Source organism: Syngnathus scovelli, unplaced genomic scaffold (assembly GCF_024217435.2).
Source record: "Syngnathus scovelli strain Florida unplaced genomic scaffold, RoL_Ssco_1.2 HiC_scaffold_24, whole genome shotgun sequence".
In the NCBI taxonomy this organism is placed as follows: Eukaryota; Metazoa; Chordata; class Actinopteri; order Syngnathiformes; family Syngnathidae; genus Syngnathus; species Syngnathus scovelli.
This window is the reverse complement of record NW_026061333.1, coordinates 2473361-2492475: the sequence shown is the minus strand read 5'-3', so window position 1 is coordinate 2492475 and position 19115 is coordinate 2473361. Positions and strand designations below refer to the sequence as shown.

Genomic DNA, 19115 nt, shown 5'->3' with positions numbered 1-19115 from the left:
GTGATCTTTAAGCAGCCTTTCGAAGCACTTCATCATGACCGGAGTCAGTGCAACAGGCCGGTAATCATTAAATGAACAACACCATGCCGCACTGAACAACACCATGCCGCACTGAACAACACCATGCCGCACTGAACAACACCATGCCGCACTGAACAACACCATGCCGCACTGAACAACACCATCCCGTACTGAACAACACCATGCAGCACTGAACAACACCATGCAGCACTGAACAACATTATACCGCACTGAACAACATTATGCCGCACTGAACAACATTATGCCGCACTGAACAACACCATGCCGCACTGAACAACATTATGCCGCACTGAACAACATTATGCCGCACTGAACACCATGCCGCACTGAACAACACCATCCCGCACTGAACAACACCATCCCGCACTGAACTACACCATGCCGCACTGAACAACACCATGCCGCACTGAACAACACCATGCCGCACTGAACAACACCATGCCGCACTGAACAACACCATGCCGCACTGAACAACACCATGCCGCACTGAACAACACCATCCCGCACTGAACAACACCATGCCGCACTGAACAACATTATGCCCCACTGAACAACAATATACCGCACTGAACAACAATATACCGCACTGAACAACAATATACCGCACTGAACAACACCATGCCGCACTGAACAACACCATGCCGCACTGAACAACATTATGCCGCACTGAACAACATTATGCCGCACTGAACACCATGCCGCACTGAACACCATGCCGAACTGAACAACACCATGCCGCACTGAACAACACCATGCCGCACTGAACAACACCATGCCGCACTGAACAACACCATCCCGCACTGAACAACACCATCCCGCACTAAACAACACCATGCCGCACTGAACAACACCATGCCGCACTGAACAACACCATGCCGCACTGAACAACACCATGCCGCACTGAACAACACCATGCCGCACTGAACAACACCATGCCGCACTGAACAACACCATGCCGCACTGAACAACACCATGCCGCACTGAACAACACCATCCCGCACTGAACAACATTATGCCGCACTGAACAACATTATGCCGCACTGAACAACATTATGCCGCACTGAACAACATTATGCCGCACTGAACAACATCATGTCGCACTGAACAACACCATGCCGCACTGAACAACACCATGCCCCACTGAACAACATTACGCCGCACTGAACAATATTATGCTGCACTGAACAACACCATGCCGCACTGAACAACACCATGCCGCACTGAACAACACCATGCCGCACTGAACAACACCATCCCGCACTGAACAACACCATGCCGCACTGAACAACACCATGCCGCACTGAACAACACCATGCCGCACTGAACAACACCATGCCGCACTGAACAACACCATGCCGCACTGAACAACACCATGCCGCACTGAACAACACCATGCCGCACTGAACAACAACATGCCGCACTGAACAACAACATGCCGCACTGAACAACACCATCCCGCACTGAACAACACCATCCCGCACTGAACAACATTATGCCGCACTGAACAACATTATGCCGCACTGAATAACACCATGCCGCACAAACAGTTTTAGATAATATTACGTCGCAGTCATGCGACGCGGACATGACGTCAATAGGCGGAACTCATGGCAAAATTATAATCCGTGGGCGTGGCTTGCAACAGGAAGTAGGAAAGCGGCAATGCTGGCAAACAAGACACAGCGGTTAGTAACACGACGACTAACAAGACAAATATTTTTGTTTTCAGCTTGCAACTTGACCGTCTAGAGCGTACAAGGTAATTACAACTCATTGTTTTGAAAAATATGTTTTTTTGTTGGCCTGAAAAGCGAGGCAGTGTGGCATTTGGGAGGAACGTCGAACTCGGCGTCTGCTTCCAGCCACAGACGCCAAATTTCGACGATTATTTCGACTGGTCAACGTTTGTAAATTATTGCGTTGATTAAAAACTTTATTTAACTCTACTCTTAACTTTGCCGTTTCAGATATGCGGGTATTACACCGCGGAAATGACGTCAATAGGCTGAACTCTGGCCAAAATTCAAATCTGTGGGCGCAATGGCCTTGAGCGAGACAACGGATACAAACACGACGATTATCAACAGAAATATCTTTATTTTCTGCTTGCAAGTGGACCGTCTAGAGCGTACACGGTAAGTACAACTCATTGTGTTTAAAAAGATTTATGTTTGTGTAGTTTGCGTTGCGTTGTATCTGTGAATGTTGGTTGAGGCTAAATGTTAATGTTTAATTTCCTTCCTTTAGGTTCCACGGTGTTTGTTGGCTGTATGTTTTCCACTGCAAGAAGAGGCTCGTATCATTGACCAGCAGGAGCTACAATGGTGAGTACCCCTTTCGTCGTCCATTTATGTTAAACACTTCCTGTTTCATGTCTAACAGTACTCGATTTAACAAATAACCATAAATAAATACAGTGTGGGCAGTCAAGTTAACATATGTGATTATCCTGCCTAATATGTTTATCACAAATATGTCACTAATATGTTTATTTGTTTATCACAACACCTTTGGACCTTCAGCAATCGATTATTTCCCTTCATCTACATAGAGACAGAACGATGGTGTCTTAAACATCTCATTCATTTCACCAAATAACTTCACGCAGGTGGATAACGGCCGTCTCGGTCACGCTATGTTGCGCGATGCAGTTTTGAAGAACCAAATGCATTTATTCAATGAATAAGTCAAGCTAGATCTATGTTTATGATGTTGTACGTTACGGTACCGATTGAAGTTGAGTCCGAAGCCAGTGGAAAACAGCGCTGCGTTTGTGCTCTCCAGGTACAAATGTTGTGATCTCTGACTGACGACCGGGCGAGACTCGAGTAAGAGATGTCCAAACGAGCTCCGGCAGGGCGGGTCAAGGCGGAGCGAACGGACGCCTTTCAGGCCGCCAATGACGAGCTGAGAGCCAAACTGATGGACGTCCAGTTAGAACTTCAGCAGGAGAAGAACAAGGTGAAAACCTCAACAGACAGACACTGCCTTCCTCCCTGCCTGCTTCCCTGCCTGCCTCCCTGCCTGCCTCCCTGCCTGCCTGCCTCCCTGCTTGCCTCCCTCCCGCCCTCCCTCCCTCCCTCCCAGTTTCCCCGATGTAGATTTGACATGCGTGTGCCATGACTGTGTCAGCCTACGTCAACAAATGCACCGAGGACGTCAGCACCACTAAGAATATCATCACCCGGGGCAACCAACGACCCTGGATGACTGAGGAGGTACGTCAAACGCTACGAGCGCGGAACTCTGCCTTCAAGTCTGGCGACAAGGAGACACTGAGGACAGCGAGAGCCAACTTGAACCGTGCCATCAGGGTAGCGAAGCGAGACCACAGTCGAAAAATTCAGGATCGTTTCCACGACGCCAACAACACCAGGAGTATGTGGCAAGGCATACGGGCGATTACAGACTACAACTCACCCTCCCCCCCCGGTGGGTGAAGTTGATTCTGACTTTCTAAATGGTCTAAATAACTTCTTTGGGAGGTTCGAGGCACTAAACGGCACTCCAGCAGTTAAAACTGTCCCCCATCAGGAAGAGGAGGTACTCTGCCTTGACTCCGCCGATGTGTTGAAGACCCTGAGGAGAGTCAACCCCCGTAAGGCCCCTGGCCCCGACAACATTCCTGGGCGTGTGTTCAGGGAATGTGCAAGTCAGCTGGCTGGGGTCATCACAGACATTTTTAACACCTCGCTGGGCCAAGCCACAGTGCCAGCGTGCTTTAAGACTACCTCCATCATTCCGGTGCCGAAGAAACCTCAAATCACCTCATTTAATGATTACCGGCCTGTTGCACTGACTCCGGTCATGATGAAGTGCTTCGAAAGGCTGCTTAAAGATCACATCGTTTCCAGACTCCCCCCATTATTTGACCCGTTCCAGTTTGCCGACCGGCAAAACCGCTCCACTCAGGACGCCATCTCCTCCGTTCTTCACCTGAGCCTGGCTCACCTGGAGGAGAAGAACACCCATGTTCGGATGCTGTTCCTGGACTTCAGCTCAGCGTTTAACACCATCATCCCACAGCATCTAGTAGGAAAATTGGAACACCTGGGCTTCAACACCCCCCTTCGCAACTGGGTGCTAGACTTCCTCACCAACAGACCTCAGTCAGTCCGGGTCGGACAGAACACCTCTGATGTCATCACCCTCAGCACAGGCTCCCCTCAGGGCTGCGCCCTGAGCCCCCTGCTGTTCACCCTGATGACACACGACTGCGTCCCCAGGTTCACCACCAATCACATCGTGAAGTTCGCAGACGACACAACGGTGGTGGGGCTCATCAGAGACAACAACGACCTGGACTACAGAGAGGAGGTGGAGCAGCTGGTGGGCTGGTGCAGAGACAACAGCCTGATCCTGAATGTGGAGAAGATGAAGGAGATCATCGTCGACTTCAGGAAAAACCAGCCTCACCACGCTCCACTGATCATCAACAGCTCAGCTGTGGAGGTGGTCAGCAGCACCAAATTCCTGGGGGTCCACATCACAGAAGACCTCACCTGGACTATGAACACTACGGCACTGATCAAGAGGGCACAGAAGCGCTTGTACTTCCTGCGGAGGATGAGGAGAGCCCACCTGCCCCCACCCATCATGAGGACGTTCTACAGGAGCACCATAGAGAGCATTCTGACAAGCTGACTCTCTGTGTGGTGTGGAGGCTGCACCGCCTCCGATTGGAAGAACGTGAGGAGAGTGGTGAGGACAGCAGAGAGGATCATAGGGGCTCCTCTTCCCTCCATTCAGGACATTTCATCTCAGCGCTGCATGTCCCGTGCCCGTAACATCATCAATGACCCATCACACCCCCACCATGGACTGTTCTCCCTGCTGCCCTCTGGGAAGAGGTTTCGCACAATCCGCTGCAGGTCCACCAGGTTCTGCAACAGCTTTTTCCCTGCTGTCATCAGACTGTTGAACATTAGAACTGTTGAGCTCTAAACTGAACTCTGCATCACACATTCACAGAACTGTACTTTATGACACTACGGACCTCTATCTTGCACTATCTCGCACTACCAACTTTACTGAACTTGTGTAAACCCTTTAAATAGAAGTTTAATACATGGTTTAGCATTCCTCTGCACACTCTTGAGTACTGTTTTGCCTACTTGCACTATTGCATAATTAGCACTGCTGCACTTTATACTTATTTGTAATATATATATATATATACAGTATATGTATACATATATTTTCATAGGATATGTTACTTCTATTCAACTGCAATATCACTACTTTGTTGTAAGCCGTGTGCAACGAAATTTCGTTTTGTATGCACCATGTGCAGACAAGATGACAATAAAGTTTGTCTAAGTCATGTCAGGTCAGCTGTCTGGAGAGAGAGAGAAGTCAGGACCTGCGGGCGGAGCACCACCGTGCCACCGCCGCCATGACGGAACTCAAAAGCACACTCCATGAGGAGAAGCAGAAAGAGTTAGCCGTTACCAGGGAGACATTACTGCGGCAGCATGAAATGGAGCTGATGAGAGTGATCAAAATCAAAGATGGAGAGATCCAGCGACTGAATGCCTTGGTCCTCAGCCTGAGGGACGGCTCCATGGACAAGGTGATCCGCTCAATCCGTGTCTGACTATCCGCACGCCACGTCGGGCTCCGATGCGGCCGCTACCGTATTGTGTAGCTTGTCCCCAGTAAGCGTCGCGGCGCTCCGTTGCGGTCTCAACGGCCCGATGTGGCGCAATGTCTGCTCAGTTGAGGAGCGGGGGCGCTTTGCTGGCGGAAGTGGAGGAGACGCGGCGGTGTCGGGAGACCGAGCGGTGTCGCCTCCACCAGGAGCGCGGAAGAAGCCCTGGCAGCGGCCCAGCAGGCCTGGCAGTCCCGAGCGGCCCAGCTCCGATCGGCTCATCACCAGCATCGGGAGGAGCTGAGCCGAACTAAGAGAGACTGCGAGAGGGAGATCCGCCGACTGGTAGGACTGATCAGATGCGCGGTGCGTGGCTATGTTCCCAATTTCGTTGTATACCTGCAGTGCAATGACACCTAAGGCATTCTATTCTATTCTATTTCACAAGAAGAAAACGTCCGGTTGCTCGCTTCGCTTTTGTCACAGCAATGGTGTTCTAGTCGATTCAAGATAAAAATTGGCCGGTTGCTCTCTTTGTTTTTGTCACAATTCTGGCAAATGAGTTTGCCCGCCTGCCTGAGCGCTCCCCGTTTGTACATCCAGATGGATGAGATCAAGCTGAAAGACAGAGCGGTTAGTGTTTTGGATAAATCCCTGGGGCCGGCCACGTCCACCGCCTTCAGCTGCAGACTCAGGCTGCCGAGCAGCAGATCGCTGCCCTGAGGGATTCCCAAAGGGCGGGCCTAAACTACCCTGGAAGTGGGGTCAACGGCGCTACTAGCAATCCTCTTCATAGCGTAAGCCACCTCATCACACACTTGCAGTACGCATGACTTAGTTCGTTGCTGGAGGAAGGTAGCACAAAAACAGTTTTGAACTTTGAACGAGTGGTTGTGTGTGTGTGTTGCGGGGCGTTTTCAGTCTCAGGAGGATCGGGACACGCGAAGGTTTCATCTGAAAATCGCTGAGCTCAGCGCAGTCATCAGGAAACTGGAGGATCGAAACGCCCTGCTTTCTGAAGAGCGCAATAAACTGGTAATTTATTGACGGCACGCTTGAAGGTTTGCGCTACGTTTGATGCGCGCCATCCAGCGAGGCACCCATTGCGCTTGCTTATTAGTTGAGCGGCGCGGCGAGTCGGTTGCCTGGTAGATGTCTTTTATTGGGAGCCAAAGCCACGATTCCGTTCAAACCGATGCAAAAGGAATGGATACGTTCTGGCCCGCGTGTTGTGCGTCTTTCGCATCCCGCACTTCATGCTTGCAGCTTAAGCGACTGAGAGAAACAGAAAGCCAGTTTCTGCCACTCCTGTACAAAAACAAACGCCTGAGCAGGAAGAATGAAGAACTCTCACTGGTGCTGTGTCGCCTTGAAAACAAAGTGCGCTTTGTCACCCAGGAGAATGAGGAGATGGCAAGCTTGGTAAGTCGACGCGGACAACGGCGGCGTGCCAACAGAGTCCACTGCATTTGTGTTCCACAGAGAAGGCCTAGTTCGCTCAATGACCTGGAGCGCGGTTGCGGCCAGCAGGACGGTGAAATGGAGTTCCTTCAAGTTGTGGAGCAGCGGCACATCATCGACGACTTGTCCAAGGTCTTCAGGCAGGTGACTCGGTGCACGTACGGCAGCGCCGCGCTCGCTCGCTGTCGCCAGGAAACCTTTTCCGTCCAAAGCTTGGCCGGCGGCCGCCATCCAAAAAATTGGCCCCTTAAATTCCGACCTTTCAAGCAGGAGCATTGTGCGCACGCGTTTGAACACGCTTTAGACTTGTTTTGCCGTTTTCAGCAGCTCAAAGCTCCCGTTTTGTCAGCGCCTTTGCCACTCGCTGTGCGCTGAAAACGACGGACTCGCCCGGCTGCTCAGCCCGTCAACCATGAGCCGCGAGCGCGACGTCATTGTCCGTAGGCAGCTAGTGGCAAAATGCACCCTGTTAGAGTTGCGCTCGCTCCAACTTATTTTGCAAGAACCACACGGGAGACAAGTAAGTTCTTTTGGACACCTGCAGGTGGAGAGTCCATCCGTTGTACGAATGAAGTCTGACTCTCGGCTCCCGCACGAGCATTTTTATTAAGAGAAACAGGGTGGGTGTAAGAGTGGATTGAATAGAGAAAGCCCTTGACCTCTAGTCAAAACATAGCAAGGGATGTTTTACGACTTTGTGTAGGAAGGGATAAGCGATAGGGATAAATAAGGGATAAATAATATTATTTATTACAGGTTGCAGTCAAAGTCAAAGCAACATAATCATACGATAAAGATAATCTGGAAAACCCTGACACACCCTGTAGTTGTCACTTTTGGAAAAGACGAGCGTCCCTCCAATCATCGCCGGTGACGGGTTTTTCAGGCTCTGGAGACAGGAGCTCATGTCAGAAATGTCATCGTGAGTCGCGTTTGTTTCTGCGCCGGAGCCGTTCGTTCCCTTTGCATCCAGAGAATCTCAAAGGCGGATTATTTGTGTCGACAGGAGAGAGATTTGCTGCTACGATACCGACGTCGAGAATCTCTGAGGAGGAACAAAGCGTGAGGTCCTGCAAGGTGAGTCTGTTTGTTTGCGGCTGCTTGGTGTTGCGCAAGATGAAATGGCCTTTTTCTCGCTATCGTTCCTCTCGTCGATTCATCGTGAGGTGTCGCTTCAGTTTGTTCAGAGAGATGTTTGCTTCCGCGCCCGCAGGTCATCGAAACATTTTACGGCTACGACGAAGACGTGTTGGTGGACTCGGACGGATCGTCCTTGTCTTTTCACACCGACAGAACCCCCGACACGGAACCCGAAGAGGTAGCCCGCCATTTCTGCCAGCGTATTGGCGCCAAACATTCCTCTTCACCCTGGAATCGGACTCGTCTTTGCGTCGCGGGTGCTTTGTCGCCGGTCTGAAAGATTCTGGTACTAGTGCTGTGTTGCATTGGTGTGTGCATGAGGAGGCGGAGCTTCGCTACCGCCAGCTGACGCAAGAATATCAAGCGCTGCAACGAGCCTACGCTCTGCTAGCCCAGACCAGCGGAGGGGACTACGACGCCGAGAAGGAGATCAAGGTGGCGCCCCTTCCCGCAACCCCCGGCCGGGTCGCAGCCTCCCCGTTCTCACCCAGCCTCGGGTGTTCTCTGGTCTGAAAGGAGGAGGAGGAGCCTCCCTCCTCCTCCTTTCAGACCAGAGAAAAGCTGATGGTAGTGTCAAACGCACCTCTTTCAATAATCACTCTTCCCTTAAATATCTACGAAAGTTATTTAATTCTCTAACATGTTCGGAGTTACTTTTTACGCGGCCCGTCAAAAGGGGAAACAGTCCCGTTGCGCCCTTCAAATAATTAAATTACTTTCAGTTCTACACCAAACCGATAATCCGATTCAAACACTTCCGTTAATTTATTCAGACGAAGCAAACTTTCAAACGGATTGAAATTCACTCGTGTCTCAAATAACTACGAAAGTTATTCAATTCTCTAAAATTGTCTGATGTTACTTTTATTTATTACGGTCCTATGTTATACCATAATAACCCCCCGCACATTAATCAAATTGTCAAATCAACCCCGAACCATCGATTGTACATTCAGTACAAATCAGCGCACAACAAAGTAGATGAATATACACAACACATTTATTGAAGAAACATGAAATAGAATTACAAATCTTAATCACTCCAGAAACCGAACAATTTCACCCACTGATACCCGTGTTAATAAAATCATTCAATCCCAGAACAATTCGATTGCAAAACACAGTTCATGAAAGAGGGAATCAATTTTTAGCCAAGCAAAGAAATCAAGAAGTAAAAATCACATTTGTGCTTCTCCAAACAATTTGTCACGCCACTATTCTCATAGTGACGGGTCCCTTGATCGAATTGACTAACAATATTGCTTTAAGCTGTTACAGAATACATTTTTAGCCAAGCAAAGAAATCAAAAAGTAAAAATCACATTTGTGCGTCCATGCGTGACTCACAATCCGACACCGTGTTCCTGTTTTATTTCTATTTTAACTTGCTTAGCTTATTTTGGCCCCTTTTTTGGTCTCATGTTTTGGTCTGGCGCCATCTTTTGGACAAATTTGGAATTTCAGCTCTGCCAATTTATTCCTGTGAACAATCCATATTTTACCATTTGCACCAGCTCTTCCCCCCATGTTACATGACAGTAGAAATGGGTCACTATCAAAGCAGAGTAGCAGATCTGGAGTCAGCGCTGAAGCAACAAGGACAGGTAAGCTTATCAATGAGCACACCTTTTTCTCAGACAAAATAGCTACATTCTTCAGTCACTCATTCGTCTGTGACCCCCCCCCCCCCCTGAACGTGGCTGGGAAAATGCGGAGAAAAGCAAATGTCATTTTCCAGTCAACCAAAGAATTTGTGGATGAAAATGACACAACATTCCAAAGCTGTCCACGCGTTTGTCTCTTCTAGAATGTCAAGTGGGTGGAGGAGAAGCAGCTGCTGCGTCAGAGCAATCAGCAGTTGGCCGAAAAGGTGACGGAAAGAAAGGCGCTGGGCGGAGTCGCTTGGCGTCACACCCGTCCGGAAGCCCCGCAGATGAGGTCTGACTGTCTTTTCAGGTCAGGCGGATGGAGGCGGAAGAAGCGCGTCTGAAAGAGCACATCCAGGATATCCGAGACCAAAACGAACTGCTTGAGTTCCGCATCCTGGAGCTGGAGGTGGGAAGACTCGCACAAGCGTGTTGAGGCCAGAGATGTGACGGACGGACGGACGGACGGACGGATGCATGCCTCTGCCTTTCAGGAGAGGGAGTGGCGCTCCCCCGTCTTGAAGTTTCTGCAAGTCCGTTTCCCAGACGGCCTCAGCCCTTTGCAGATCTACTGCGAGGCCGACGGCGTGAGCGTACGTAAGGCGTCCCTCGCAACCCTAACCTTAACCTGAGGTCCCAGAACACCTTACATTGCTCCTTGCGCCTTTCCCCAGGACATCGTCATCAGTGATCTGATGAAGAAGCTGGACATCCTGGGCGATAACGCCGTAAGTGTATGTCGAACTCCTTATGTTCGCACTCCACGAGACTCGGCGGCTCAAATGTGACTTTTGGAAGGCTTTGCGCTGAAAGAACCTTGTTGACGCTGTGCCTTTGGGCTCTTGCAGAATCTCACCAACGAGGAGCAGGTGGTCGTGATTCACGCCAGGACCCTTCCCACCCTAGCCGAGAAGGTAACGCGCACGTCCACGCACGCTCTCGCATTCTGCTTATGTGACAGCAGCCTTTCCTCAGTGGTTAGAATACATCAAAGTGACCAAGTCAGCACTTCAACAGAAGATGTTGGACATTGAAAGTGAGAAGGTAGACAGACACGCGACATCAGCCAAGGGGAACTCGGGGCAATGTGCCCCAACAATTCTGACCTTGAGCTGTGCTAGGATATGTTCTGCAACCAGAAGGGCTACCTGGATGAAGAGTTGGACTTCAGGAAGCGTTCCATGGACCAGGCTCATAAGGTAAGCCGCCCTCAAATCTCCCGCCGGACTACTGATGGACGAGGATTGCGGCCCAGAGGATCATGGAGCTGGAGGCCATGTTGTACGAGGCGCTACCGCAGCGGGACTGCCCCGCCACGGACGGCCAAAAAGCCAGCCACGCTGGCGTGAATGACGTGCTGACAGCGGATCAGAGACAAGAGCTTAGGAGCGCCGTGGACCAATGGAAGCGAGCCCTGATGTGGGAGTTGAGGGAGCGCGACGCTTGCATCCTCCAAGAGAGAATGGATCTGCTGCACAGCGCGCAACAGGTAAGGGCCCAAAGCCAGCCCGGCACTTACTTGCACGCTTACTGGCTTTTGAAGGCTACTTTCCATTTGTCCGTCCTAGAGGAACAAAGAGCTGAAAGAATTCATCGAAGCTCAGAAGAGACAAATCAAACAATTGGAGGAGAAGTTTCTGTTTCTCTTTCTAGTCTTCTCCTTGGCCTTCATTCTGTGGCCCTAACACCAGCTGGTGAGTGAGCTCCAGCGGCACCGCACTCGACACCTCCGATACACTGCCAGCCGGTCTCAGACGTTGGCAGACGCTCCGATGCCGACGTATACCCCCCGCCACGGTGACAGAGGCACCGCGTCACACCGGCGCTCATCCAATCAGAAGGCAGGAAAGGCAAATTCACATGCAGGGCACTCTTGAACCAGAAGAGAGCGCCACAAAAAACGGTTGTTGCCCCAAACGCGCACTAAAAAGGGTCAGAATAACAAGAGTCCCACCGGCCAGCCGGGGCCACCCGTCCATCCATTTCTTCAGGGGGGGAAAAAATTGGAGTCACCGGTGAGTACATTTTGCATTTAGCTCTGCTTTTCTGCTTCTGTCTTCAAGTGTGTGGCATCCTGCGACCAAAGATTCAGCCAACCCCAAAGCGGTTGACCTCAACGTCCCACCACCATTCCTACCAGAGCAGGTGACGTGATGCTTTGGACATCCTTCCGTCTCAGATGCCCAAAAGTACTCTTTGCCACATCTGCGGCAATACGGTGTCTTTTCAAAGGTGCAAATAAATCCAGCGTGGGCGGAACACGCACGTCTTCGGTTTTTCCCGCTTTGTTTGTGTGACAGCTGTTGTGAAAATTTTACACAAATAAAGTTGTATAGTACAGGTTTGGCCAAGCCGCAACTCCCGAACCGCATGCGGCTCTTTTATGTTCATATCAACATTTGTGTGTGTGTGTGTGTGTAGGTGTGTGTGGGGGGGGGGTTGTGCGTGTTGGCTTCACTTGAGTTCAATTTAGTATTTTCGTCAAAAGCGCATGTGGTGAAATTCCACAAAGTAGGATGGGCAAACACATTCCAGTAAACTATTAGTGTCAATTGGGCTCTCGAAATGGCAGGGAAAAGATGCACGGCAAAACGAAAATATGTAGATGAACACAGGACGTTTTTATCAGAGTGGGAAAGTTTCTATTTTTTGTTGAACGTGATGGCAAATAAAGGAAAATGTGCTTTCGGCAGTTTGCAAACATATGTTTTAAGGTTGTGTTAAACTTATAATCATATTAATATCTAGTATTAGAGTGCTCGTGTGGATTGGTGGGGGGCGAGGAATGTGCAGACAAACTGCATGAACTTGTTTTCTTCAAAGTGTTGTGGAATAGGCCCGGATAGGGAGTACCGGAGGAAACCATCTCAAGGTCGGTTAGGAACAAGAACAACAGCACGTCTATGAGACCGGCCTTCGAGGGAAAAACCCAACTGTCTGACCTCAGCGACACCTGGACCGGGGAGGAGATGGCCATCGACCAATCATCTCACAATATTTTGCATGCTTTAATATTCATATTGTGTTTCTTTAAAACTGGGCAACCCGGAAGAATGTGTCGTCTTTTGGTGGTCACAAAAACGCACGAGTTTTAGTGTGAGGGACCCGGGACCCAGGCCTGTATTAGTGCGCTCTGTCAGGAATAAATAATTGGTAAATTTGGTCTGATTGATCTACTGGTCTTCTCTTTGACAGAACGAACTCGCAAAATTGTTAGGTGCGCCAGTGTGTGGATTAGGACATAGCAATTTATGTGTTAAGTGTTGATCGCAATTTGGAGTCAGATCAATAACTAGAATCCGTAACCTAACAATTTCTTGGTGACCCCGGACGTGATGTCAAGAGAAGGGTAATTGACAACTCGTGGTCTTTAGCCAAGACACCGGACAGTGTCAGGGACACTGTCTCCCGGTCGGCGAACCGTTTGGAATAAGCGCACAACGTTGAGCTGGTACGACGTTTCCTAAACCCTGAGCTCATCACCGATAAGGTAAGCAGAATACCTGTTACTATAAGTCGAAATGCTGCAAATTGAAAGAGGAAATTTAAGAGGAGACTGTCGTTCAGATCAAATAAGGTGTGCATGAAGTTAAGATACATACGGTGAATAAGTTTGGAACTTACGTGTGTAACGTGTACGGTAAAGTCAGGGACTTACGCGTACTACTGATAGGTCAGGGACCTAGTGCTTCGTCGTGGCGGACAAGGGTGCGGTGACGATCGTATTCAAATAGCTGGGGTTAATAAAGAGATCCCCGAGGGGAAGTGAGGCCTCCTCAAAAAATATCCGGTGGTAACAGTTCCTCCTGTGAGAGATCAGACCGCTAAAACATCCAAAATGAACCAAATTGGGGGGAGAGAGAGTGTGCGCGCAGAGGATCCTCATGAGTGGGTGTGTATATGAGTGTGTGTGAGTGATGTGTGTTCTATGGAAGAATGGTGTGTTTAAGTTAAGTTGGTTAGAGAAACTAAGATGAGCAAGGTGTGGCAGTAGAGAAAATAAGGTGTGTGACAGAAAGTTACTAGAACGGTGGCTTGATAGGATGAGAATAAGAGACAACAAATGTTGTGTAGAAGACATTGAAAGATGTCGAATGTGAACATGATGAAGGGCGCAACAGCAAAGTTGGCCTGCCCTTTGAGAGGTTGAGACTGATGGGCGAGCCTGCACTCGCGCGTAGTCGCGGGTCTGGGCTGTACGCGTGGGCCTGTGCTATGCTCGCGCGGGCGGTGGGCCGGCATCATGATTGTTGCAGGAAATGGCCAGCCTGTAACCAGTCAACATTGATGCCGCGACCCTCTCGCACGGGGGGTGCTATAGCCCGGGCGGGGCAGGGACAGTGTGAGTTTCTCAGTGAATGTTTGAAGCAGTGAGATTGAAGGAATGTATATGCTGATGTGGAAGCGCAAATTGTGAGTGGTATTGACCGATAGAAAGTGGCAAAGAAGCTACATGAGAGATGGATTGTGCGTGCGTGCGTATGCGTGTGTGTGTGTGTGTGTGTGTGTACGTGCGGTTGTGTGCGCGCTCGGTGTGTGCGTTTATGTGCACACCCTGTGTGCTGCATCCACACAGTGTGAGGAGGAAGACAGCATGGATCAGAGAATGTTCAAGAAAGGGGGGCTAACTCGTAAATAATGAGGAGCTATTGGGAGTAATCTGTTTGTCCTTTCTTTAAGGTTAGGTTAGGTTAGGTTAGCAACACGAGCGATTTAGAGGTTCAAAAGAAAGACAGTTAAAAGAAAAAAGCATTTTTGATTTGGACAATGGCAGGCTAACAAGAGCATGAGAAAGAAGGGTAGAGAAAGCGGTGAAAATAGACAAGGAAAGAAATGAATACAAGGGCATTTATCCATATTTGCATGATGTGACACACCCGAGTGCCCCGAAACTCGGAGTGAGCTATGTTGGACCGCCGCCGTACGGCGACCCCGGAGTAATGGATCCGGTGGTGACGTTGGGTGGTAGGATGGTAGTGGATGTCGAGGGCGAAGGCGAAAGGGCGGATCAGAGTATTGTACAGTTGATTGAACAAGCAGTAAATAAAGAGAGGCGACGGGCCCGGGAGGGGGACACATCCCGCGTGGACACATCCCGCGTGGACACCTCCACCCCCGGTCCGAGCCCTCAACCGTCCAATGTGACAAAAGGAGAAAGCTGGCATAGACTTACTGCCGAGAATGAGGAGCTAAAAAAGAAAATTGATCAAGCCGATGAGCAGCGTACACAGGAAGCGCAGATGTTAAAATGGGCAACAGAGAGAGAGAGAGAGAGAGAGAGAGAGAGAGACACGGAGAAAATATAATTTGCGGAGTGGTCAGGGACAGATGACACAGGCCGAGGTGCAGAAAAATGAATTGATGTGTCCGCTGGTGACCACATCGGGCGGTCAGCACTACGAGCCCATGGTGCTCCGTGATGTGACCACGATAATGGAAAATATGCCCCCACTTCACAGAGGAGGCAAGGTGTGGCTGAACAAATTTTTGGCTCTGATGAGTGGGCAGAGCTGTACACTCGGTGACATGCGCCAGATGTTGGCAGGAGCATGCTCCCTGGTGCAACTGCAGGCAACTGAGGAAGCAGCAGGCACAGCGAGACTGGGGAGGGAGGTGCCCTTGCCACAAGTAGCAGCGCCCCTGTTTGAAAACATTAAATTGACTTTCCCACAACCCACCGATCTGGCCCCCACTATGTTTCCTTATGATGTGAAAATGTCACCTGCACAACATTATGTAACATGTGTGGAGAGTTGGATTGAAACCACAGGTCGACATCCGGCTCTCACGCACGAGGCAGAGGTGCTCTTCCGAACGGCGCTGCTGGATGGACTTCCGCCAGATGTGAAGAAGCAGCTAATGTCAGATCCTGACATTCTGGTTTGTGCCGAAGAACGATTTAAACGTCATCTTTTGCATCACTGCAGAATGTTCACTGAGTCACAAGCTAAAGTTGAAAACGAGACAGACGCATTATCTAAACAGTTGTTGAAATTACAGTTGGCAAAAATGCATGGTGAAGCTAAACAGTCTAAATCACAGAAAAAGGAAATGCAAATGTCACAGGCTCTTCAGGTGGTGGGGCGCGGAAGGGGCCAGTTCCGGGGCGGATACAGAGGGAGTGCACCTGCTTACCCGGGGAGGGCAGCATACAAACCCCATTCGCCCAACGCATGTTTCATCTGCGGCGAAACCGACCACTGGGCAAAAGAATGCCCACAGTATCGACCGCGCGGAGCCACCCGCCCACAAACGCACGGAGGTCAGTACTACCAACATGATGATCTCTGGTGTGGACAATTTGAATAGGGCTGCCCAGGGAGCCAGGAAAGCAGTGGCCCGGCGGAGCCAATGCTTCATGTGACAGTGGAAAGAAAAACCTGTGAAGATGCTGGTGGACACAGGAGCAACTTATTCATCAATAAACACTGCCCTTCCTGTATCCTCACTGTCAAAGAAAACAACAACTTTAGTCGGCTTCTCGGGACAACCACGTACTCTGCCTTTTACCAAACCACTTGAAACTGTGATCACCCGGACAGGGTGTAGACTGTGGTACAAATACATCCATTCCACAGACACTCCGATCAATTTGATGGGAAGGGACTTGCTGTCAGCCGTTCAAGCCAGAATTCTGTGTGGGCCAGAGGGAGTGATTATTCAATTTCCAGATGGCATCAGCATCCAGTGCTCACAGCAGCTACAACAACATGGTCAGTGGCTGATGGCGCCCCTACCGGCAGAAGCAGAAACTGCAACCATCTACTGGGCCAGGCTGGAGCCAGAGACCCCTGCTGGTGGCGGTGTGTTCTCGACCTACCTACTGTGGAAGCCTGGATCTGCTCACTGGCGCCATACCACCCACCTGTTGATCCTTTGCATTGCACTCTATTTTATGACCGAAAAAGTGATGATGTATATCGGGATTTGTTTGAAGAAATTGAAGGGCACATGTGGGATTTAACTTCATCGTGCATTTTGATTGGTAAAGAGGGAGTCGCAGCGGCAACTGAATTGACATATGAACAAATGCAGTGGTTCAAAATGACAGAGAAAGGGGTGCCACACATTTCGCTGGCTCTTGCCCCAGGACACGAGGCCAGACAATTGGGCTCAATGGCCAAGCAGTTGTTGCAACAGACCGATTGGCGGAAAACTCACATTCCTAATTTGTACTGGTCTGAGTCTCAGAATGCATACCAAATTAAACAACCCATGGCAGACACAGGATTGCTGGAGATGATGTTGGTGTCCCGCACACACGGTAGGGAGTTAACTGATCATGAGGACGCTGAAGTAATGCTGGCGGCCTTGCCCGACACACTGTGGTCCCAGAGTCCATTTGATGTCGGGTTTTGTCATTAGGTGGCCCCTATTGATCTCCAAATGGATGAGACGCAGCCTATCAAACGGCCTCAATATCGTTGGCCGAAAGAGGCGGACCAAGGCATGGAAGACACTCTGTGTGGCCTCTGGGACGCAGGGGTGTTGGAAGTGTCCGACGGCCAAATCGCACTCCTTGCTGTGGCGTTACCAAACTGGGTGAAGCTTGGGTCAAGGTGGACAGGAGCTTCATTGTGCACTAAGTTTGACAGAACTGAGGAGATTTGATAAAAATTGAAGAATGCGTAGAGCTACAGAGAAAAGCATCATAGTCAGAGATTGAACAGATTTGGATAAAACAAATAGGCTAAAACGGTAAGAAACAAGAGCGAGATCTGATATTTTGGCTCGTCAGGCTTAAGAAGTAGAAGTCGAGTTAGATACATTTTAGAATAGGACATTTGGACTAAAGTGGATTCGGTCAAGAGGAACAGGGGCATTTTGGCATTTTAACAGGGATTGACAGCAAGGGAGATTGAGGATAGAAGATCTGGACAGCAATGACGTAAATTACATTAAAAACTGCCCATTCTAGGGAGAGGTGCTGAATGGTGTGACAGGCAGGATTTTTAGGAAGAGAAAAAGGGGCGAGTTAGACTCGCCAAGAGGGGCAATAAAGAGAAGCAGACTGAGAAACATATTTGAGCTAGACAACAGGAAAAAGGGGGAGAGCCAAATGATGATGTAAAAATCCAGAGGGAATAGTCGGACCCATCTTTATTGAATTTAATTAGGATAATTAATAGAGATCGAGTTTGTAGGAGCAATCTGAGGTTATGGAGGCTCCCCTGACACGCGGGTCCCACAGTCGTCTCCCCCCAGATAGACATATATGACAATTTGAGATGAATCTGATGGGCGAGTTTATGGAAAATTGAATTGGAGATTTTACAATAGGTCATGTTGACAAGTATGTCCAAATGTGAAGAGTTACTATTAGGAGTCAATGTTTGCCTGCACACTAACATACTAACTTTGCTTAGTGTGGGAGGAGAGCTGAGTGATAGAGACGGATGTGTGTGTCTGCGAGTGTGTGGATGGGTGCGTGCGCATGTGATCATCTATGACTGTGTGTGCGCAATATGATTGGCCAGAGAGGTCTGAAGTTGGGGTGATGTGTTTGCAATTGAGGATAAAATTCCTCTCACCTGAAGGGGTGGTACAGACTGGAGGGTCTGGAACTGGTAAGTGATGAGTTCTGACCGGAACCATGGCTCAATGATCAAATCAGGGGCACCATCGACAACAAAACGATGTGATGGAGAAGGCCCATTTCAGTGATATGGTCAGACAAGACAGAACTAGTATCGAACAGCAAGACTTTGAGCGATTTGACGTGTAACGACTTTGAGCTCACCCGACGGGGTGACGGACTAGGTGGACAGTGACCAATTGTTTGACGCTTGAACGTGTTTGCGACAATAGCACGCTCTGCTTTGTTTTTCTGTGTGACTTGATTTTTTATTTTATTTTTTTTTTTGCAGCATCAGCCACCAGCCAAGGAACGGATTGCGCGTTGCTTGCGTAACTTGTTTTCATTCTTGCAGGTTGTCGATTGCATTCGTGGAAAGTTTGTGTTGGATTTACAAGAATATGTTAACCCTTGCCCTTTTGGTTTTTATGATGAACTTGTTGATGACGTGGTTTTCAGGACATGATCCGCGGGCGCCAGGATTCATTTTATGACTGTTTTAATTTTGATACTTGATGTCTGTTTTTGTGTGTACAAATGTCCGCTGTCAGCCGGGCTATAAGCTCACTGACAGGAGTGCGATGATTTTTGTTTGTGTTGCCGAGTGTGTGTGGTGGACAGTCAAGTTTCAAGGACTTGGGGTGATGGTCCCGGGGCCCAG

At 49.5% G+C, this 19115-nt stretch overlaps 1 protein-coding gene across 1 annotated transcript; it reads left to right on the top strand.

The window, feature by feature from the left end:
* Positions 1 to 11033: 11033 nt before the first annotated feature.
* LOC137839905 (janus kinase and microtubule-interacting protein 3-like) lies at positions 11034 to 12245 on the top strand. The gene is made up of 3 exons (XM_068649728.1): positions 11034 to 11368; positions 11448 to 11573; positions 11943 to 12245. Exons 1-2 carry the CDS (start codon positions 11141 to 11143, stop codon positions 11562 to 11564), a joined length of 345 nt encoding a protein of 114 aa, XP_068505829.1. The 5' UTR covers positions 11034 to 11140; the 3' UTR covers positions 11565 to 11573; positions 11943 to 12245.
* The last annotated feature ends 6870 nt before the right edge of the window (positions 12246 to 19115 follow it).

Excerpts from the sequence above, each read along its gene's own strand:
- LOC137839905 (XM_068649728.1), top strand. The coding sequence starts at position 11,141 with ATGGAGCTGGAGGCCATGTTGTACGAGGCGCTACCGCAGCGGGACTGC. Across the intron at positions 11,369-11,447 it reads TGCTGCACAGCGCGCAACAG|AGGAACAAAGAGCTGAAAGA; the intron begins GTAAGGGCCCAA and ends TGTCCGTCCTAG.